Source organism: Panthera uncia, chromosome A2 (genome assembly GCF_023721935.1).
Source record: "Panthera uncia isolate 11264 chromosome A2, Puncia_PCG_1.0, whole genome shotgun sequence".
Classification (NCBI taxonomy): domain Eukaryota; kingdom Metazoa; phylum Chordata; class Mammalia; order Carnivora; family Felidae; genus Panthera; species Panthera uncia.
Genome location: NC_064816.1, coordinates 6,773,049 through 6,796,886, shown reverse-complemented (window position 1 = coordinate 6,796,886; position 23,838 = coordinate 6,773,049). Strand labels below are relative to the sequence as shown.

At 45.9% G+C, this 23,838-nt stretch overlaps 2 protein-coding genes across 4 annotated transcripts in view; both read left to right on the top strand.

Moving 5' to 3' along the window:
- Window positions 1-23,838, top strand: part of EIF3G (eukaryotic translation initiation factor 3 subunit G) — a 767,140-nt gene that overhangs the window by 180,869 nt on the left and 562,433 nt on the right. The window lies entirely within an intron of this gene.
- FBXL12 (F-box and leucine rich repeat protein 12) lies at window positions 93-4,196 on the top strand. Its single transcript, XM_049642448.1, has 3 exons — window positions 93-723; window positions 841-913; window positions 3,243-4,196. The coding sequence occupies exons 1-3, from the start codon at window positions 638-640 to the stop codon at window positions 4,062-4,064; spliced, it is 981 nt and encodes a 326-aa protein (XP_049498405.1). The 5' UTR covers window positions 93-637; the 3' UTR covers window positions 4,065-4,196.

The following is a 23,838-nucleotide window of genomic DNA, read 5'->3' as shown; positions in this document are numbered from 1 at the left end:
ACCCCCGCGGTCAAGGCGCCCCAATGCTTGAGCGCGCCTTCCGGGCTTGGCCTTGGGGTCTGTAAGCCCGGCGCTCCAAAGACTCGCCGCGCTCCGGGCCTGTCACCGCACTTAACGCCCACCCGGGGCCGCCAGTCAACAACCGAGCCACTTTTTCCAGGCTGGATCCCAGTCCCCAGCCCCGCCTCGAGCCTTGTTCCCGCCCTTAATCCCGCTCCGTGGTTTAGTTCCAGCCCCTAGCTCATCCCTAGGTCTCCCGTCACCCCACCAGGCTTGCCCTCGGGTCCCTAGTCACTGCCCCGTCAAGCCTCCGGGCTCTGCCCTAACCTCAGCCCCGCCCACAGCCTTGTCCCCGCCTTTGACCCCGCCTCCGGGTGCGTCACCGCCTCAGCCACGCCTTCCGGGCTCAGGCCTGGTTCCCAGCGTGTCCCCTGCGCTCCATCCAGATAGGGGGCGGGTCTGTCGCCGGGGCCCAACCTTGTCCCCGCGAGAGAAAAGCTGAAACTCTCCGCCGGCTGCTGGAGGCGGCGGCCTCCGCCTTGCCGGCACCCCCAGCCACCCGCCGCCTGCTGGCCCCCGGAGGGTGAGATCGTGAATCCCCTTACAGCCACAAGCGGAAGTGCGTGTCGGCGGGATCATGGCGACTTTGGCGGACCTGCCGGACTCAGTCCTGTTAGAGATCTTCTCTTACCTCCCGGTCCGGGATCGAATTCGCATCTCCAGGTGCGGCCCCGCCCCGCGGGTGGGGGGAAGAGCCGGGCGGGGGGAGCACCCGGAGATGCGAATCCGGTCCCCGGGGGGCCGCGGTTAGTTTTTTAACGGCGGGTCCCCTCCCCCCAGGGTTTGTCACCGCTGGAAGAGGCTGGTGGACGACCGGTGGCTCTGGCGACACGTCGACCTGACTCTGTACACGGTACACGGGGTCGACCGGGCGGGCATGGGCCGCGGTGGGGTCTCTGGGCCGCAAGGACCACTCCTTGCACCCTAGAGTTCGAGCTTGGCAGTCCAGGGTGCATCCCGGCAGCGTCCCTTAGCTGCCCTTCGGTGACCTCCTGGCCTGTTTCCCCATTTCCAAAATGAGGATAGCCAAGTTCGTTCAGGGAGCTTAGAGCAGTGTCTGGCGTACGGTGAGCCTATGACAAATGCCTCTTGATTACATTAGCTATTAATGAGTTTTTCTGGAGAAATCATTCTCCAGATTCAACTTAATTTCCAGAATTTATTTACTGAGTATTGCAACTGAACCTTTTCCACGTTTTCCCATTTGCATTGTATTTTTCTTGTTTTCTTATGAACTATTTCAAATATACAGAGAAATGTATAGAGGATAATCTGAAACAACTATGTACTTACCACCTAGATTTAACCCATTTTAACCTTTAGTCTTTTTTTTTTTTTTTTTAAGTTTATTTAGTTTGAGAGACAGAACAGAGCGAGCAGGGGAGGAGCCGAGGGAGAGAGAGGGAGAGAGAATTCCAAGCAGGCTCTGCACTCTGAGCGTGGAGCCCAACCTGGGGCTCAAACCCACCAATGTGGGATCATGACCCAAGCTGAAATCAAGAGTCCAATGCTTAAAGGACTGCGCCACACAGGCGCCCCAAACTTTTGGTCATTTTTGCTGCAGATCGTGTGAGACATACATGCAAAGACTTATGTATATGCATATGCATACATCATTTATAGATGTATTCATTGCATTTTTTGAAACCCTTCTCAGAGGTAACCACTATTATAAAATGGATTTGTAGTATTCCTTTCATGTTTTTATTTACTTCCTGTGTGACTACCCATAAGCAATATACAATTTTGTTAATGTGTTTCTAAAGTTGAAATAATGCTGTTCTGTCTAGGTAATTAAATGCTATTTATTATATATCCACCGATGGCTTTGTTTACACAACATTGCTTTTGACACATGTAAATCTAGCTCATTCCTTTCAACTTGTTAGGTGAATATACCACAATTTGTTTACCTGTTTTCCTGTTGACAGACCTTTAGGTTATTTCCAACTTTTTACTCTCACAAACAGTGTTATAAAATAGTGTCAAACTTCACCGTGTATATGAATCACCTAAAGATCTTGTTAAAGTGCTGATTCTGGGGCACCTGGCTGGCTGATTCAGTAGAGTATGTGACTCTTGATCTCGGGATTGTGAGTTCAAGCCCCATGTTGGGTATAGAGATTACTTAAAAATAAAAATCTTGAAAAATAATTTAAGAAAATAATAAAATGCTGATTCTGATTCAGTGAGCTGGGTGGGGCCCCAGATTCTGATTTTCTAACAGCCCCTCAGGTTTTATGCTATGCACAAATTTTACACTATGCAGTTTCTTTTTTCTCTCTTCTTTCTTGTTTTGTTTTCTGTTTATTTTTTGAGGGAGAGAGCGCAAGCAGGGGAGGGGCAGAGAGAGAATCCAAAGCAGGCTCCATTCTTGCTATCAGCACAGAGGCTGACGTGGGGCTCAAACCGATGAACTGTGAGACCATGACCTGAGCTGAAGTGGACACTCAGTGGAGCCACCCAGGCACCCCTACCGTCTTTTTTTTAAAAAAGGTTAAATGTACATACAATGAAATGCAAGGTGCTTCCACTTACATTTTGTTTGTTTTGCAGTAATTAACTTCCTGGGGTTAAGTTTTGCAGTTTTCACCATTACTAGGTTGTGATTTTTGTTATTATTTTTTTTTATTTTTTTATGCTTATTTATTTTTGAGAGAGAGAGAGAGAGAGAGCAGGGGAGGGGCAGAGAGAGGGAGACACAGAATCTGAATCAGGCTCTAGGCTTCAAGCTGTCAGCACAGAGCCGAATGTGGGGCTTGAACTCACGAACTGTGAGATCATGACCTGAGCTGAAGTTGGACGCTGAACCGACTGAGCCACCCAGATGCCCCTATTATTATTATTTTTAAGATGACTTTAATTTACTCTGGACAGTTGTAGCCTTTTTCAGTTGGGCTTTGTGTTGCTTATTCCTAGTGGCAGTGGCCACGAAGAAAGGGATAAATGCTGGTGACTTGTTCTGCTTTCTTACTTACAAAGACCCCACTCTGTTGCTGAAGACAGATCTGTTATGATCTTCCCTTTTCTCTCAGTGCTTTTGTTCAAACCTAGAAGTCAAAACGATGGGGTTCACTTGGCCTGTTACTCCTGGGGAGGTGCACGGTGAGGTGAGGCTGGCAGGGGCCTTGGGATATTCTCTGTATCTCTCACCCTGTCACCCCCGCCTCTGGCTCTTACAGATGCGGCCTAAAGTCATGTGGCACCTCCTTCGCCGCTACATGGCATCTCGGCTCCGTTCCCTGCGGGTGGGCGGCTACCTGTTCTCAGGCTCCCAGGCCCCCCGGCTGTCCCCCGCCTTGATGAGGGCCCTGGGCCAGAAGTGCCCTAACCTGAAGCGTCTCTGCCTGCACGTGGCTGACCTGAGCATGGTGCCCATCACCAGCCTGCCCTGCACCCTGAGGACCCTGGAGCTGCACAGCTGCGAGATCTCCATGGCCTGGCTCCTCAAGGAGCAGGACCCCACCGTGCTGCCCTTGCTCGAGTGCATCGTGCTGGACCGGGTCCCTGCCTTCCGTGATGAGCACCTGCAGGGCCTGACGCGCTTCCGTGCCCTGCGGTCGCTGGTGCTGGGCGGTACCTACCGCGTGACCGAGACGGGGCTGGATGCGGGCCTCCAGGAGCTGGGCTACCTGCAGAGGCTGGAGGTGCTGGGCTGCACCCTCTCAGCTGACAGCACCCTCCTGGCCGTCAGTCGCCACCTCCGAGATGTGCGGAAGATCCGGCTGACCGTGAGGGGCCTCTCTGCCCCCGGCCTGTCCGTCTTGGAGGGCATGCCAGCCCTGGAGAGTCTGTGCTTGCTGGGCCCTCTCATCACCCCAGAAATGCCTTCCCCGGCTGAAATCCTCTCTTCCTGCCTCGCCATGCCCAAGCTCAGGGTCCTTGAGCTGCAGGGGCTGGGGTGGGAGGATCAGGAGGCCGAGAGGATCCTGTGTAAGGGGCTGCCCCACTGTATGGTCATCGTCAGGGCCTGCCCCAAAGAGTCCATGGACTGGTGGATGTGACTGCACCACACATCCATGTTGGCTTTCATGGGTGAGCCCCAGACCCTCTAGACAGCACCTTGCAGAGGGCCCGTAACCAGGTTGAGAGAGCCCAAAGCCACAAGGTAGAACAAAGGCCTTGGGGCCTCCGGACAGTTGGAATCCCTGTTTGCCAGTTGTTTGGCCTCTGTGACATCAGCCAGCTTCTCGGAGGGCCTATCCCCACATCTGGAAGTGGGGAAGATCATAGCTACCTCATGGTTATGTCGCGAAGCCTTACTCTTTACCAGCCCCTGGGCCAAAAAGGTCCTCGACGATGGGTCATTCTCAGGAACAGAATGGATGCAGCAGGGTGGGGTTAAGAGTTAGGGGGAGCTGAGGGGCCAGGGCCCCTTTAGGAGGCCTGGCAAGACTACCTATGCATGTGCACCCCCACGCTGACACACCATTGATACACGAGGGATGCGATGAGAAAGCCCAGGAAGACTTCTGCTTTGACGATTGAAAGTGTCAGTGAAGGTTCTCAGTTGTACTTTCGGTATTTTGGTATTCTATATTTTCAAATTTTTCCACAATATATATATTATTTTGCTATTAAAGAAAAATAATTTTTTTTTTTCCCAAAAGCATTTGGTTTATTCATTCAACAAACGTTTCTTGCCTGCCCACTATTTTGCAAGCACTGGTCGAAGCCCTGGGGCTGCAGCAGTGAACAAAACAAGACCTGAGCAGACGGCAGGGTCGACCTGCAGGTGAACACATTGATGGGATGGTTTTAGAGACTGGGACAATTAAAAAAATTTTTTTAATGTTTATTTTTGAGAGAGAGAGAGAGACAGTGTGTGAGCAGATGAGGGGCAGAGAAAGAGAGAGGGAGACAGAATTCGAAGCAGGCTCCTGGAGCCTGGAGCTGAGCTGTCAGCACAGCGCCCGACGCGGGGCCCAAAATCCCAGACCGCAAGATCACAACCTGAGCCGAAGTCGGACGCTTCGCCGACTGAGCCACCCGGGCGCCCTGAGACTGAGACGGTTTTGAAGTAGGCTCACATGATGGAGGTGCCTGTGCCTGGTGGAGTGGGTGGGGCAAGCCTCTCAAGTTTGGAGACCTGAGGGGTGAGGAGGAACCCCCTCTGGGAAGTGCGGGGGGAAGAAGGCGGCCAAGACACTGGCTGACATAGGGATGAGTTTGACCTCTTTCAAGATCAGGAAGAAGATCTGCGTGGCTGAGGGAAGAAGAGGTGAGCAATAGGAAGCGAAGTCAGCTGATGGGGTGAGGTTGGAGGGTCCCCACAGGTGGCACAGGCTTTAGGGGTTCAGAAAGCAGCAACTCCTTTTCCTGCCCGTTGAATCTGAGCCACTTGAAAGATGCAGGTGGCAGGCCGATAGTGATCAGGAGAGGAGTGTCGCTTCTGACCCGAGCTGGGGAGGAGGGCGTGTACGAACGCGACAGGATCACCACCTGCCCACTGGCCCAGCTTGCCTGCTCCGTGGTGGGCCAGAGCCAGAAGAGAAGATGGGGTTGAACTGATACCCTTGGTTCCGTGTTCCAAGCTCACTTCTCAGAGGACCTGGTGTCTCTCTCATGCTTTCCCGCTAGGGGGTGGAGGAGAAATTCTCCATCTGGCCACCTGAGGACTATGGTATGAGTGCTCATCCAGTGTGGCCACGGTGAGTGTCTACCTGTCCCGTGCTGATCAAATCTGGCAGCGCCAGGCCAGGGCACCTGGGGGACTGGATTGTTCCAGGCTGGGGCACTGGTACTGAAGAAGTGTCTTTCTCCCGGTCTCACCCGATTTCAGTGACCCCTTTCTGGGCTTAGCTCGGAGGGCTGGTAGGATTATGGCAGAGCCTGACCACCGCCTTCGTGACCAGGGGCCAGGGGCTTGAGGATGCCCTCTGTTATGAAATGTACCTGAGATCTGTTTTAATCACATGTGGTGGGGGCGCCCGGGTGGCTCAGTGAGTTGAGTGGCCAACTTCAACTCAGGTCAGGATCTCATGGTTCGTGGGTTCAAACCCGGCGTCGGGCTCCGTGCTCACAGCTCAGAGCCAGGAGCCTGCTTCAGATTCTGTGCCTCCCTCTCTCTCTGCGCCTCCCCCACTCATGCTCTGCCTCCTTCTCTCAAAAATAAATAAACATAAAAAAATCTTTTTTCAAAAATCACATACGGCGGTGGACACAGAGACAAGTGTCTTTGGAAGAAAACTTGATTACAGTAAAACCTTGGTTTGCGAGCACAGTTTGTTCTGGAAACATGCTTGTAATCCAAAGCACTTGTATATCAAAGCGAATTTCCCCAGAAGAATGGAAACTCAGATGATTCATTCCATAACCCAAAAATATTTATATAAAAATGATTACAATACTGTAATATAATACAAAATAGTAAAGAAAATGCAAAATATAAATAAATTAATTAACCTGCACTTACCTTTGAAAACCTTCACGGCTGGTGTGAGGGAGACAAGAGAGAGGAAGGTGATTGTGTAGGACGACCGACTTTCACTATCACTAACGGAATCACTGCTCTTGGCTCCATGGAATCTCTTTCTTGTGCAACTTTAACAAGGAACTTAGCCAATGACACTTGCTTTTGCCTCCTTCTGAGGATTTCGCCGAGATGTGGCATCGCATTGTCATTAAGCAGATTCCTCGCTCGCACTGCTACAGCCTTATTCGGGTGGTGCTTTTCTACAAAATCTTGCACTGTTTCCCACATTTTACACGTCTCCCTAATCTCATTTGGGGTGAGGGATTCCTCCGCCTTTTCCTCCACCTCCTCCTCTGCAAACGAGATCTCATCCATAACCTCTTGCTGTTGCTTGCGATGCGGATCCATCAGCCATCAGTGGTCAGCTCCTGGCCATGTTCCTGCACCAGCTCTTGAATGACATCCTCATTCACCTCCAGTCCCCCCCTTGGTCTTCCCCAAGGACACAATTTCATCGACCACCGGTGGCTCCTGTTCATGAGCAAGCCCCTCTAAGTCATATCTAAGAACACAATCAGGCCACAGTTTTCTCCAAGCAGAATTGAGGGTTCTCTTGGTGATCCCATCCCAGGCTCTGTCGATGATCTTGAGGCAGTTCACGATGTGGAAATGATTTTTCCAAAACTCTTGGAGGGTAAGGTTTGTTCCTTGGGCCACCTTGAAGCATCGCTGAAATAGTGCTTTAGTGTAAAGCTTTTTAAAGTTCGCAACAACCTGCTGATCCATGGGCTGGAGGACTGGAGTGGTGTTGGGAGGAAGGAACTTGACCTTGATGAACTTGAATTCCTCTAGTAAGTCATCCTCGAAGCCTGGAGGATGAGGAGGGGCATTATCCATAACCAGCAAGGCTTTGAGTGGCAGATTCTTTCCTAAAAGGTACAGTACTTGTGATTCCCAAGAGGAGGGGAATGTCTCACAGAGCCATTATGGGGAAAAACCATAATGGGGTCTGTAGGAGGCAGGAGAAGTAGGAGGAAAGCACAGGCATGAGCCTTTATTATGGTTTTTGCAGGAAGAAATAGGCGAGGCAGGGTAGGCAAGCTGAACAAGCTTAGAATTGGCTACTTTGAATAATTTTGGTGGGCTCTAGGCTCTAGAGGCCATTCCTAGTTGTCTGCTACTTGGCCCTGGTGTGATTTAGGGCAGAGGAAATATTGGCTTGCTGTGTTAGGAGATAACAGAGGTAGTTGGATTGGCTGGTTTGCATATGAAAGTGTGCTCAAAAGCAAGTTGTTTCCTATCTCTAGGAATTACCCAACCCTCAGAGGGGTGGTCCTGAGCCAGGTTTGCAAGGCCCTAAGGTGTCAAAGCATCACAAAATATAGAAAATTAAAAACAGGATGAATACACCCTCCATTGGAAGTAAAGGGCAATCACAAGAACTAACATTTCTCGAGTGTCTATTTTGTGTCAGGTACTATGCTCAGTCCTTCATGCATGGACTTTTACCAGCAGCCCAGTGAGGAAGGTACAGAGGAGGAAACTGAGGCACAGAGAAGTTAAGTTGCCCAAAGTCACACAACTAGAGAAGTAGCAGAACTGAGTAATCTTATCCTACAGTCCTAACCATTAGGCAAAACTGCCTAGCTGATAGGTAGCAGTTCTAAAAGCCTGGCCCAACAGTTGTGCCCCATCAGGGGACAAAGACTAGACATATAAATTTTTGCATAGCTTGGGGCGCCTGGGTGGCTCAGTTGGTTAAGTGTCCGACTTCGGCCTAGGTCATGATCTCACGGTTCGTGAGTTCGGGCCCCGCGTCGGGCTCTGTGCTGACAGCTCAGAGCCTGGAGCTTGCTTAGGATTCTCTGTGCCCCTCTCTCTCTGCCCCTCCCCTGCTCATGCCCTGTCTCTCTCTGTCTCAAAAATAATAAAAATATTTAAAAATAAATGAATAAATTTTTGCATAGCTCTACTGAGGTATAATTCATAGCAATAAACAGCACATATTTAGGTGCATAATTTGATGAGTTTTGACACATGTGTATCTTGTCTTTTACTCATTATGATGATTTTAGGATTTATCCAAGCTCTTGTAGGAATCAAAACTTTGTTCCTGAGTAGTATTCCATCATGTGACTATAATAGCATAATTTGTTACCCATTCACCTTTGATGGATATTTGTGTTAAAGCACATATATCTTGTTAAAATAATTTTTCTGATATAAAAAATAACATATGCCTGTGAAGAATTTTAACAGTACAGAAAGGGTACCTCTTTCTAATCCCAGGCCCCAGAGGAAATCACTGTGAGAAGTTTGAGGTAGCCTTCTAGAATTTTGTCTACTATTGGGAGTTTGGAGAAAAATCAAAGACATTAAAAAAAATTTTTTTTAATGTTTATTTTGAGAGAGAGAGAGAGGGAGAGAGACAGAACGCAAGGGAGGAGTACGAACTCATGAACTGTGAGATCATGACCTGAGCCGAAGCTGGATGCTTAACCAACTGAGCCACCCAGGCACCCCGCCCTTCCTTTTCTCCCTTTTTCAATAACACTTTTGAATGAAGTCTCTTTACCAATGTCCAGAATTATTTTTCACAATGATAAAGAAACAAAAATCCCTTGGGTCATTTTTGACTCTTTGCTCTAAAACTACACAAATCCATCAGCAGATAGCCATTAGCTCTGCCTTAATTTTAGCACCAGAGTGGATCCCACTCCCTCCATTCTCCCCAGCCACCTTTGTCCAGCCATCTCCATCTGTCACTGGGATTATTGCCTTAACTTTCTAATGGTCCTCGCTGATTCTATCTTTTCTTCCCTAGAGTCACACAAAAGACGAAGAGAATTTTATTTTATTGATTTAAAGTTTTTTAAATGTTTATTTATTTTTGAAGGAGAGAGAGACAGAGCATGAATGGGGGAGGGGCAGAGAGAGAGGGAGACACAGAATCCGAAGCAGGTTCCAGGCTCTGAGCTGTCAGCACAGAGCCGGACGCGGGGCTCGAACTCACGAACCGCGAGATCATGACCTGAGCCGAAGTCTGACACTCAACCAGCTGAGCCACCCAGGTGCCCCAAAGAGAATTTTAAAAATAGACATCAGGTCATGTTGCTCCTGGAACTCAAAACTCTTCAGGGGCTCCTCCATTGCTCTCAAGGTAACACCCACAATTCTTAGAGTTGCTCAGATGGCCTTGTATGATCTGACTTCATTGTTTCTCTGACTTCACTTCCAATTAGTCTCCAACTTGCCTGACTCACTTCAAACATTTTAGACACTGGACTTCTGATGTTGCCTACTTTTTAAAAGTTTATTTATTTACTTTGAGGGAGAGAAAGAGAGAGAGAGAGAGAGAGGGAGAGAGAGAGAGAGAGAGAGAATGAATCCCAAGTAGGGTCTGCACTGTCAGTACAGAGCCTGATGCAGGACTCGAACTCAGAAACTGTGAGATCATGACCTAAGCCATAATCAAGAGTCGGATGCTTAACTGACTGAAATACCCAGGTGCCCCTCTGCTGTTGTTTTAAAGGCCAAACCTCTCCTACCTCAGGACCTTTGCACTTGTTCATTCTCCAGAAACTCACACTCATTCCCTGAATTCCTCCAACCAGATGGCTGGGGGGTGTACATGGTTCTGGGCCTTAGTTTTCTCATCTGTCAAACTATTCTTTCTCTTTACCTCAAACACCAGGCAGATCTTATAACCAAAGATATAGTGGGAAGGGAAAATGCTTTTCAAAGTGAGAACTGTTGGGGTGTCTGGCTGGCTCCCTTGGTTAAGCGACCGACTCTTGATTTTGGCTCAGGTCACCATCTCTCTGTTGGTGGGATGGAGTCCCAGGAGAGGCTCTGCACCGACAGCACGGATCCTGCTTGGGATTCTCTCTTACTCTCTCTCTGCCCTTCCCCTGCTCTCTCTGTCTCTCTCTCAGAAATAAATAAATCAACATTTAATGTGAGAACTGTTGCCCTTAAAAACAAAACTGGCGGTTATTTTATCAGCAAAAGATGGGCTTATTTAGGAACAGCAAAAATTTGTAACCCCAGGCCCAGGCAAACCATGGCAAAACCATAGGTAAGTCCCCACAATAAAGGAAGGTAGCTCTTTTTATAGAGGAAAAAGGGGGAGTGAGGAGGGGCTTTTATAAATTAAAAGTGCATTGGAATAAATTGGGAGTTTGAAGTATAGTGGCTTCTCATTGACTGAGCTGTTGCTGGGGGAGGAAAAAGCTTCCTTCCTCTTGCTGGGATACTAAAGGAGTACTTACTTACAAGGTCCCTCTCTTCCTGTTGGACCTACAATTGACTAGTGCTGGGCATGAAAGCTCTCCCTGCTGGTCTCCCAACTCCATTCTAAATGAGGTTTCCTTTTATTCGTTTTCATAAACCTTTCCAATAGGGAAGTAAAGTTTTATAGTTGGTTTCAAGAGCTACTTGAGATAGGGTGTAATACCCTCAATCACCAGAAGATGGCAGCACGTCACCGGATTTGCCACGTAGATAATTGTACCCTCACAATATAGGAATTAGGAGACGTTGCTAGTATTTATACACCTCGTCACCCTTCATAAATAGGGAAAATGGAAGGAATGTATACTTGTCGGGCATCTACTGTATGGGCTGGATACTCTTATTTACACTTGTGACTTAAGTCAGAGCACGTCCCCCATCTCTCAGAACTCCCCCAAAACAATCAAATGGGAAATGAAACAAAAAATTAAATGTATATATATAGTGTCTAGGAGTGAACCTAACTGAAAGATACAACCCACTGAAGAAGAAAATTTAAAAACTTTAAGGCCCTAAGGAAGGAACGGGATGAATGGAGGTGTGATCCACTTTGTGGACTGACAGATACTTTTGTAAACCTGGTGTTCTGTCACAGAGTCTCGGAAGGAATGACAAAAGAAGCAAAAAAAGCTTTTATTGGGCATCCTGAGGACGGGGATCCTGAGGACGGGCTCACTGAGAGTGAGGCCCGCCCAAGCCCTGCCCTCACACCTGGTCCTCATCCGGTTTCCGCCCCCTGAGACCGGAAGCCCCCTTAGCCCTGCCCACAACGCACTACGCTTACCCTCAAGCCCCGCCTTCTAGGATTGGTCTTCACCCCCCCCCCCGCCCCCCCCCCCAGGACCTGTCTCAGGCCAAGCCACGCCCCCCTGCCCCGTCCCCCCCCCGCCCCGCCCACTAATCCTCCTACTCCTTTCTGGCTGGGCGGATTTAAGACCCTTGCCTGCCCGCTGGCTTCTTCAAGCTCTGCCCTCCTCCGACCCCGCTGGGCGGGAGCCCTGGCGACCCGCGCCATCTCGGCTCACAAAACCGGAAGCAGAAGTGTCTGTCAGCCGGGCGCTGCATCGCTTCTGGGGCATATGGGAGCGCCCAGCTCTGGTGTCGCCTGGAGGGTCTGGCTCGAAAGATCCGGGGCCAAAGGGCAGGTCCGGTCAGACCCTTGCGGCGCGTTTCCCGAGAGACTTCCGGATCCACCGCTCTTCCCGGCCGGCGGGGTCCGGGTTGCTGTGGTGTGGTGGAAGTAATGGGTCCAGATGACTCTGGACCTCAGTTTTCTCATCTGCTGCTCCTTCCATCTCCCCGCTGCTCCTTTGCCCCAAGCACTAGGCTGATGTTATAACCCAAAAGTATAGTGGGGCAGGAAAAGGGCTTTTCTTTTCTTTTTAAAAGAGAACTTTTATTTTAATTTTTACTTGAAAAAAACTGTTAATTAATTTTTTTAAATTTACATCCAAGTTGGTTAACATGTAGTGTAATAATGATTTCCGAAGTAGAATTGAGTGATTCATCACTTACATATAACACCCAGAGCTCATGCCAACAAATGTCCTCCTTAGTGCCCCTTGCCCTTTAATGAGAACTTTTAAAAGGACATGAGCATGGATGATCTTAAAAACATGTTGTATGAAAAGAAGCCTTGCTCCAGTGTATATATGATTCTATTTAATGTTTATTTAACTTTTTGAGAGAGAGAGAGAGAGAGACAGAGACAGAGCGCGAGGGGGGGCGGGGGCGGGGCAGAGAGACAGGAAGACACAGAATTGGAAGCAGGCTCCAGGCTCTGAGCTGTCAGCACAGAGCCCAGTGCGGGGGTTTTAACCCATGAGCAGTGGGATCATGACCTAAGCTGAAGTTGGACGCTTAACTGACAGAGCCACCCAGGCACCCCAAAAGTTCTTAAAAATTTAAACTATAGGGGGCACTTGGCTGGCTCAGTTTGTGTAACATGCAACTCTTGATCTTGGGATTGTGAGTTTGAGCCCCATGTTGGGTATAGAGATTACTTAAAAATAAAATCTTTAATGATAAATAAAATCTTAAAAAATAAAATAAAATTTAAACTATAAATTTGTTTCCTGTTGTGAAAATAAAGGGAAACCTCACTAAAATGGAGTCAGGAGGCCAGAAGGGATAGGTCTAACTCTACTACTCCATGTTAACTACAGGAAGAACTGTCACAAGCCCCAACAGGGAATGATGTACATTGTGTCTCATGCAAGAAATTGACTACCCAGGCAACTCAGCAGATGGGAAACTCCTCATCACTCTCAACTCTTGTTTTTGTCTGTCAGTCAGACTGATTCAAAACAACCCCTCCCAACTTACTCTTTTCCATGAAATAACATTCCTCTACTTTGTTGGGCTATACTATGGTTTATGCCATTGTTTGCTTGTCCCAAATTGTGATTGTTGGCCATTCTTGAATAAACCTATATTTTGCTAGTAAAATAATTTTTAAGGTCAACTTTTTTTTTGGTATTTCTTATTTTAAAAAATTTAATGTTTATTATTGTGGGGAGAGAGGGCAGGGCAAAGAGAGAGGGAGAGACAAAATCTGAAGGAGGATCCAGGCTCTGAGCTCTCAGCACAGAGCCCTACATGGGGCTTGAGCTCATGGATGGTAAGATCATGACCTGAGCCAAAGTCAGACTCTTAACCGAGCCACCCAGGAGCCCCTTTTTAAGAGGTTTAAAAAGAAATGATTGAATGAATCTTCACAGGATTCAGTTTGTAAACATACTATAAATAGTACATTCCAATGTGGCACTCACATAGGATATGTTTTCTTGTATGTTTGTTTTACCATCTGTCTTCCTCCCCAGTTGAAAAAAGAGTTCTGTGAAGGCAGGACTTGAATAAATGAAAGGAAAAGCATTATCAAGGGAAGTGATGGTTGGGGCATTTGGCTGGCTCAGTCACAAGAGCATGCGACTCCTGATCTTGGGCTCCTGAGTTCAATACCCCACGCTGTGTGTTGAGATTAAACACATAAAAACTTCAATAAAAACAAAAAGTGATGGTGACCACACAAAAACCAGCAAGTGAAATATATACAAGATCTAAACATGTTCATACTTAATGAAAATCTAAAAATGCTTCACTATTTGCCATATAAAAACGGAAAGATTTAAAACATAAGGCCAACGGTCCCAAGACTACTACAGAAATGTACGACAAGTTCAAAGGTAATACCAAAAACTTCTGAGAAGGGGCAAAGAAGTTTTTAAAGAATAGTGAAAAGGATGTATCAGGTATCAACTGCTTCATAACAAAGCACCTCCAAGCTTAGTACATCCTTGAACCCCGCTGCAAGAACTCAGAGAACAGCATTTTTTGATTGGGAGCTGCCTGACTGGTCCGAGGTGGGCGCGAGGCTCGGTCCAACCGACTCTGTACCGTTCTGGTCCCGCGCCGAAGTCCGTGCCCTCGGCCTCGGCGCCGCTAAGTCCTGCCGGAGCCTTCCTTCCACCTTTAAGCCCCGAGACCGGAAGTGGAGTGCTTGGGACCTGGGCAGCGGCCAACTTCCTTTAAGGTTTTTCTCTTTATTTGCCTGCGGCACAGAAGGGCGGCTGCAGGTGCGAGGTCGGAGCTAGAGCTGGGAGAAGGGCCTCTGAGGAGTGGGTCTTGACTACGGCGAGGATGCGAGGCTCGCGGAAGGCGGGGTCTTGGTCAGGGTGGGCAAACGGGGCCTCTCGGAGGCGGGCCTCTGTGGGGTGCGTGGTCGGCGAGGGCGTGGTCTCGGTGGGGGCGGGGCCCTGGCGGGGGGGCGGGGACTGAGTCGGCGGCCGCGCGCCCCGGCAGGGGCTGGGTCTCGCGAGCCGTGGAGATCAACGGACGTTGGTGGCTTCTCGGGGTCCTTCCGACCTTCTGAACTGGGGGTGTCGGTTGGGGCGGGAGTGAGAGGTGTTGGTGAAATCTACTTCCAGGGTGTCCCCTTCTGCCTTCGTTAGACGGGAGAATTTCACTTGTGGCTTTTGTGAGAATTGCTGAGGTGAGAATATCTTAAACTTAATTTTGGGGAATTACGTTTGATAAATTCATTTGGGAAAATGCTTTCTCAGGATTCTAGCGTGAGGGTCAATCAAAAAGTGTAATGAAGAAAATGAAATGAAGTAAGTGAAAATGTAAGTAACAAGCCTTACAGTTAAAGTTATTCACTTCTGTACTTCGCACATCAGCTACACCTCTCCTCCAAGGGCCTGCCCTCGCGGTCGAGTTTTATTTTTTATTTTTTTAAAGGTTTTGTATTTTTTTTTTAAGTTTGTTTAGTTGAGATAGAGAGAGAGCGAGAGCGCGCGCGTCTGTGCGGACGTGGGGGGAAGCGGGCAGAGAGCCTGATGCGGGGCTTGAACTCAGGAGCCGTGAGATCATGACCTGAGCCTAAGGCAGGAGTCCAGCGCTTAAAGGGACTGAGCCATCCAGGCTCCCCTGGGAAGAGTGTAGACTCTTTTTTTATTTTTTGCCATAAAAGAGTGGACTGCTGTCAACAGAGGCTTTTTTTTTTTTTTTACACTTTTAGTTTTTATTTTTATTATTTTTTTTAATTTATTTTTTTAATATATGAAATTTACTGTCAAATTGGTTTCCATATAGACTCTTGATTTAAAAAGCTCTTCCCTTGGTTGGAAAGAAGGCAAAAGTGACTCTGATCCGTGAGATTAGCTGTGTGCAGAGGTGACGCCTCAGCTACGTGCATTATGTTTGTTTGCGCTTGACTGTTTTTCTTGATTACACAAGTGATGCATGGGTATGTTGTTTTTGTTAACATTCAAATAATTCAGAAACTACAGTAAGAATGTTAACGGTTCCCTTCACACTCTCCCTGCCAAGTGCACATAAAATACAATGTCGTGCTTTGTAGGCCTCCAGTGTTACTGATGGCAGTGTGGCCTTGCCGTCCTTTTTCTTTTTTTTTTTTTTTATTGTGGTCAAATGTACATATCATAAAAATTTCCCTTTAACCTTTCTTGAGGGTACTGTTCATTGGCGTTAAGTACAATCACATTATTGTGCGACCGTTACCACCACGCATCTTCAAAACTTTTTCATTTTCCCCAAATGAAACTGTTCTCATTGAAAAGAAATAACTCCCCATGGGGCGCCTGGGTGGCTCAGTCGGTGAAGCGTCGGACTTCAGCTCAGGTCATGATCTCACAGTCCGTGAGTTCGATCCCAGCGGCGGGTTCTGTGCTGACAGCTCAGAGCCTGTTTCAGATTCTGTGTCTCCCTCTCTCTCTGCCCCTTCCCCACTCACGCTCTGTCTCTCTCTGTCTCAGAAATAAATAAAAACATTTTTAAAAAATTAAAAAAAAAAAAACAACTTCCCGTAACCCTAACTCCCAGCCCCTGGTAATCTCTATTCTATTTTCTTTCTCTCTAAACTGGACTATTGTTGGTACCTCATATAAGTGGAATCGTGCAATATCGTTCTTTTGTGTCTAGATTATTTCACTTAGCGTAATGTTCTAAAATGCACGCATGTTGTAGCATGTATCAGGATTTTATTCCTTTGTAAGGTTGAATAATACTATATTTATATATTTATTATAGACATAGTTTATATATGTTTATATTTTGCATATTTTATATCTTGTTATATTTTTATATATTTCATATTATATAGTTACGTATTTTGCATATTTTACATTTTTGTATATTTACATTTTGTACATATTTTATAATTTATATTGTAAAATGAACTTATATTTAATATAGATGTAATATATAAATATATATTCTATGTACTTACATTTATTTACACTAGAATTTTATATAATATAATATATAAATATAACTATAACATTATTCAACCTTAAGTGTATACATTTTGTTTTTCTGTTCATTTGGGTTGTCCACCTTTTGGCTTTTGTGAATCATGCCGCTACGAACATTGGTTTACAAATATCTCTTCAAGTTTCTGCTTTCAGTCCTTTTGGATATATACTCAGAAGTGGAATTACTGGATCATATGGTAATTCGATGTTAAGCTTTTTGAGGAACCACAACACTATTCTCTACAGTGGCTGTACCATTTCACATTACCATCAGCAATGAGTATTTTTTCTTAAAACATTTAAAAACATTTTTATTTATTTATTTTTTATTAAAGTTTTTTTTAGTGTGTGTTTATTTTTGAGAGAGAGAGAGAGAGAGAGCAGGGGAGGGGCAGAGAGAGAGGGAGACATAGAATCTGAAGCAGGCTCCAGGCTTCAAGCTGTCAACACAGAGCCTGACACAAGGCTCAAACCCACAGACCGTGAGATCATGACCTGAGCTGAAGTTGGACGCTTAACTGACTGAGCCACCCAGGTGCCCCTATTTTTATTTTTTTGGTAATAGCTATCCTAATAGATATGAAGTAGCATTTCCTTATGGGTTTGATTTGCATTTCCCTGATGATTAATGATGTTGGACATCTTGTTATGTGCTTATTGACCATATGTATGTCTTTATTTTAATGTTTATTTATTTATTTTGAGAGAGAGAGCCCAAGTGGGGTAGGGGCAGAGAGAGAGGGGAGAGAGAGAATCCCCTCTGCACTGACAGTGCAGAGCCTGACATGGGGCTCAAATTCACAAACCATGAGATCATGACCTGAGCTGAAACCAAGAGTCTGACACTTAACTGACTGAGCCACCCAGGCGCCCCTATATGCCTTCTTTGGAGAAATATCTGTTCAAGTCCTTTGCCTGACAGTCATTTTCTTTTTTTTATTAAAAAATTTTTTTTTTCAATGTTTATTTTTGAGAGACAGAGACAGAGTGTGAGTAGGGAAGGGGCAGAGAGAGAGGGAGATACAGAATTCAAAGCAGGCTCCAGACTTGAGCTCTGAGCTGTCAGCACAGAGCCTGACAGGGAGCTCGAACCCATGAACCGTCAGATCATGACCTGGACCGAAGTTGGATGCCCAACCGACTGAGCCACCCAGGCGCCCCTGCCTAACAGTCATTTTTAATGCATGTGTATACCTTTCTGCATATACATATTTTATAAATTATGTAAATATATTTATACTTTACCTTCAGATCTATATCAGTTTTTGTTTTAAACACCATAATCATTTCCCACAGTATGAATATATGATAATTATTTGGGCCCTTGCTATAATGTAATGTATATTTCAATTGGTTCCAGTTTTTACCTATTATAAACAGTTTTTAACGAACAAGCTTGAACACACACACATGTATCTATCTATCTATCTGCACAGATGCCAGAGTTTCTCTTGGCTACGGTCCTACAAGTTGCTAGTTGAAGGCATAGGACTATTTAAAATTTTAGTAGACATAAATTCCAATATCCCAGCACACTCCCAACTATCAGTGGCCTCTAGTCATCCTTTGTCATCTGTGGCTAAGACAGTTTTTCTACCCAGTGCCAAGGGATTGGTGGTCTGAACTTGGAACCCAGATAAATAACTATCCCCTAGAAGCCTTCCCTTGGCCTGCTGGTCTACCTAGTTTTGAAATTATTCCTGCCAACCCACATTATTCCCACAAACTAAACAATAGGTCTTGATATACCTCTTACAAAAAGATTGCCCCCAAAGTCTCAATTCCCCCAAAAGCCTCTCTAAGGGGGACCATACCTTGTGGGAGTTGCCCTGCCCTAGGAGGAAATTTCCCTTCCTTTCCTAAGCCCTCCAGCTGTCCATCCCTTCCTCTATTGCCATGATGTGGGAGACAGTGGTCAGATGGATAGATGTACTCCCTCTCTGTGCTCCCTAGTTCCTTAGTGCCTGGGCTCTCTGTTGCTATATAACCCCTCCCCCTTCTTTTTAATAGTTTATTTATTTATTTTGAGAGAGAGAAAGAACACACAAGCAGGGGAGGAGCAGAGAGAGAGGGAGAGAGAGAGAATCTCAAGCAGGCTGTGCACTGCCAGTGCAGAGCCCAGTGTTGGGCTTGAACCCATGAACTGTGGGATCATGACTTGAGCTGAAGTCAAGAGTCAGCTGCTTAACCATCTGAGCCACCCCTTCTGATTTGATGGGAAAATATGCCATACGTAAAATATGTTAAATGTTCTGTGTATCTGTAAGGTATATTGTATATGATATATACATATTAATTTTCACATATTATACAACATATATATGTTTTCCTGTAAAACTTCACCTTGAACAATTTGCCACCTTTTTTTTTGTTTCAACTTTTTACTTAAATTCTAGTTAGTTAACATATAGTGTAATATTGGTTTCAGGAGTAGAATTTAGTAATTTATCACTTACAGGGGTGCCTGGGTGGCTCAGTTGGTTAAGCATCTGACTTTGGCTCAGGCCAATGATCTTGCGGTTTGTGAGTTTGAGCCCCACGTCGGGCTCTGTGCTGACAGCTCAGAGCCTGGAGCCTGCTTCGGATTCTGTGTCTCCCCCTCTCTCTGCCCCTCCCATGCTCATGCTCTGTCTCTCTCTGTCTCTTAATAATTAATGTTAAAAAAAAGTAATTTATCACTTACAGCTAACACCCAGTGCTCATCACTAGTGCCCTCCTTAATATCCATCACCCATTTAGCCCATCCCTTGCCCAACTCCCTCACCAACCCTCAGTTTGTTCTCTATAGTTGAGTCTCTTTTGGTTTGCTTCCCTCTCTTTTTTCCCCCTTCTCTTATGTTCATCTCTTGTGTTTCTTAAATTCCACATATGAGTGAAATCACATGGTATTTGTCATTCTCTGATTGACTTCTTTCACTTAGCATAATACATTCTAGCTCCATCCATGTCACTGCAAATAGCAAGATTTCATTCAATTTGATGACTGAGTAATATTCCATTGTACATGTGTACCACATCTTTATCCATTCATCAGTTGATAGACAGTTGGGCTCTTTCCATAATTTGACTATTGTTGATAATGCTGCAATAAACATTGGGGTGCATGTGTCCCTTTGAATCAGTATTTTTGTATCCTTTGGGTAAATACCAAGTAATGTAATTGCTGGGTCATAGGGTAGTTCTATTTTTATTTAAAAAATTTTTTTTGAAGCTTATTTATTTATTTTGAGAGAGAAAGCATGTGAGTGGGGTGGGGGGAGGGGCAAAGGGAAACTGAGAGAATCTTAAGCAGGCTCCACACTCATTGCCAAGCCCCATGGGGGGGCTTGATCCTGCAACCCTAGGATCGTGAACTGAGCCAAAATCAAGAGTCTGATGCTCAACTGCTCAGCTCAGCCAACTGAGCCACCCAGACGGCCTGAGTTTGATGTTTTTTTAAGAGATTTTGGATACTAATCCTTTTTCAGATATGTTATTTGTGGGGCACCTGGGTGGCTCAGTTGGTTAAGTGACTGACTCTTGATTTCAGCTCAGGTCATGATCTCACGATGTGTGAGATTGAGGCGCCCCGCCCAACCCCCGTTGGGCTCTGTGCTAACAGCAAGGAGTCTGTTTGGGATGTTTTCCCTGCCTCTCTTTCTCTCTCTCTCTGCCTTTCTCTCTCTCTCTGTCTTTCTCTCTCTTTTTGAGAGAGAGAGGCTACAAGTGAGCGAGGGCCAGAGAGAGGGAGAGAGAGAGAGAGAGAGAGAGAGAGAGAGAGAGAGAAAAGTGTGGCTCACCCAAAGCAGGGCTCGTGCTCACCTGATGTGGGGCTCGGAATCACTAACTGTGGAATCATGACCTGAGCTGAAGTTCGATGCTTAACTGACTGAGTCACCCAGGTGCCCCTCTCTCTCTCTCAAAATTAATAAACTGAAAAAAAGATATGTCATTTGCAGATATCTTCTCCCATTTTGTAGGTTGGCTTTTAGTTTTGTTGACCATTTCCTTCACTGTGCAGAGGCTTTTTATCTTGTTGAAGTCCCAATAGTTCATGTTTGCTTTTGTTCCCCTTGCCTCCAGTGACCTATCTAGTAAGAAGTTGCTCCAGCCCAGGTCAAAGAGGTTGCTGCCAGTTTTCTCCTCTAGGAGTTTGATGGCTTCTAGTCTCACATTTAGGTCTTTCACCCATTTTGAATTTATTTTTGTGTATGGTGGAAGAAAGTGGTCCAGTTTCATTCTTCCTGCATGTCACTGTCCAGCTTTCCCAAAATCATCTGTTGAAGAGACTGTCGAATTTGCCTTTTCTTAATCTTTCCCTCTTAGGGTGATAGCACCACCACCTATCCAGTTTAGTGGTTTTGTAAGGAGAGACCATTGCTGTAGGCAGAATACTCCCATCCTAAACACTGGCACTAAAGAGCTTTTCTTTTATAGGAAAGAATTTACAAGACTGGGAAGTGGGATGAGTGGGTGGGGTGATAGGCTAGTTGATCAGGGAGGTCAGCTGATTGTCGGGGAGGGGCTGTAGAGGGTTGATCTGAGTCCCTGCGCTCAGGGGTGAGTTCAGGAGGAGAGAAGTTTGGCTGAAGTTTAGTGAACTCAAATTAAATTCAGAGGCATTTTATCTAAGTAGTTTAGTGGGGACAAACAGTGGAGCTACTCATTCATGAGACAAAGGTGGGAATTTGGATGGTCTGTGCCTGGCATTGTCAAAGGTAAACAAGGGGTCATCATCCTGCCCTATCTAAGTCATGCAGGGAAGGGTGTTTCGTTGTATTCGGGCATTTCCCAGAACACAAAAAGGGCTGGGGAATTTCTTGCCCATCACAGTTTTCCAGGAGCACAGGGTTTGGGTGTGAAGCTTGACATTGTGAGTATAAAAACCTTCTGTGGTTTCTCTAAGTTCTCAAAACTGGCTACACATCTCCCCCTCTTCTCACTTTTCATCCCAATCTAACTCTAGCAGATCCTTTGACATTTCCTTCAATATGTGTACAATCATCTCTTCTGCTCCCAAGGAGTCCCCATTCTCACCTGGACCCTGCTGTTGCCCCTTACCATCCACCCCCACTTTTACTGTTGCTTTCCCTGTTCTGTCCTATGAACAGCTGCCAGTATGATCTTTTTTTATTTTTCACTTAAAAAAATTTAAATCCAACTTAGTTAACACATAATGTAATAATAATTTCAGGAATAGATTTAGTAATTCATCACTTACATATAATACCCAGTGCTCATCCCAACAAGTGTCCTCCTTAATGCCCCTCACCGCTGTAGCCCAGCCCCCCTCCCAACATCCCCCCCAGAAACCCTTAGTTTGTTCTCTGTATTTAAGAGTCTCTTGGGGCGCCTGGGTGGCTCAGTTGGTTAAGCGTCCCACGTCGGCTCAGGTCATGATCTCAGTCTGTGAGTTTGAGCCCCTCATCAGGTTCTATGCTGACCACTCAGAGCCTGGAGCCTGCTTCAGATTCTGTGTCTCCCTCTCTCTCTGTCCCTCCCACACTCGCACTCAAAAGTAAAATAAAAACATAAAAAAACAATGCTAATATCATCCTCAATGGGGAAAAACTGAGAGCTTTCCCCCTAAGGTCAGGAACAAGACAGGGATGTCCACTCTTGCCACTGTTATCAACATAGTATTGCAAGTCTTAGCCTTAGCAATCAGATAACACAAAGAAATAAAAGGCATCCAGATCGGCCAGGAGGAGGTCGAACTTTCACTCTTTGAAGGTGACATGATACTCCATATGGAAAGCCCAAAAGATTCCACCAAAAACCTGCTAGAACTGATCCATGAATTCAGCAAAGTCGCAGGATATAAAATCAATGCACAGAAATCGGTTGCATTTCTATACACCAATAATGAAGCAACAGAAAGAGAAATCAAGGAATCGATCCCATTTACAATTGCAGCAAAAGCCATAAAATACCTAGGAATAAATCTAACCAAATAAGTGAAAAATGTATACACTGAAAACTATAGAAAGCTTATGACAGAAATTGAAGAAGATACACACAAAATGGAAAAATATTCCATGCTCCTGGATGGGAAGACCAAATATTGTTAAAATGCCAATATGACCCAAAGCAATCTACATATCCAATGCAATACCTATTAAAATAACACCAGCATTCTTCACAGAGCTAGAACAAACAATCCTAAACTTTGTATGGAACCCATACCCATACCCTTTGTATGGAACTTTGTAAAGACCCCCAAATAGCCAAAGCAATCCTGAAAAGGAAAACCAAAGCTGGAGGCATCACAATCCTGGACTTCAAGCTGTATTACAAAGCTGTAATCATGAAGACAGTATGGTACTGGCGCAAAAACAGACACTCAGATCAATGGGACAGAATAAAGAACCCAGAAATGGACCCACAAACGTATGGCCAACTAATCTTTGACAAAGCAGGAAAGAATACCCAATGGAACAAAGACAGTCTCTTCAGCAAATGGTGCTGGGAAAACTGGACAGCGACATGCAGAAGAATGAACCTGGACCACTTTCTTACACCATACACAAAAATAAACTCAAAATGGATGAAAGACCTAAATGGAAGACAGCAAAGCATCAAATCCGAGAGGAGAAAGTAGGTAAAAGCCTCTTCAACCTCGGCCGCAGCAACTTCTTACTCGACACCTCTCCAGAGGCAAGGAAAACAAAAGCAAAAATGAACTATTGGGACTGCATCAAAATAAAAAGCTTCTGCACAGCAAAGGAAACAATCAGCAAAACCAAAAAGCAACCAACAGAATGGGAGAAGATATTTGCAAATGACATATCAGACAAAGGGTTAGCATCCAAAATCCATAAAGAACTTCTCAAACTCAACACCCAAAAAACAACTAACCCAGTGAAGAAATGGGCAAAAGACATGAAGAGACACTTCTCCAAAGAAGACATCCAGATGGCCAACCGACACATGAAAAGATGTTCAGCGTCACTCATCATCCAGGGAAATACACATCAAAACCACAATGAGATACCACCTCACACCTGTCAGAATGGCTAACATTAACAACTCGGGCAACAACAGATGTTGGCGAGGATGTGGAGAAAGAGGGTCTCCTTTGCACTGCTGGTGGGAATGCAGGCTGGTGCAGCCACTCTGGAAAACAGTCTGGAGGTTCCTCAAAAAATGAAAAATAGAACTACCCTACGACCCAGCCATTGCACTACTAGGTATTTATCTAAGGGATACAGGTATGCTGTTTCGAAGGGGCACGTGCACCCCAGTGTTTATAGCAGCACTATCAACAATAGCCAAAGTATGGAAAGAGCCCAAATGTCCATCGATGGATGAATGGAT

Coding starts and splice junctions, on each gene's coding strand:
- FBXL12 (XM_049642448.1), top strand. CDS start 638: ATGGCGACTTTGGCGGACCTGCCGGACTCAGTCCTGTTAGAGATCTTC. Junction 724..840: donor GATCGAATTCGCATCTCCAG/GTGCGGCCCCGC, acceptor CCCTCCCCCCAG/GGTTTGTCACCGCTGGAAGA. Junction 914..3,242: donor TCGACCTGACTCTGTACACG/GTACACGGGGTC, acceptor TGGCTCTTACAG/ATGCGGCCTAAAGTCATGTG.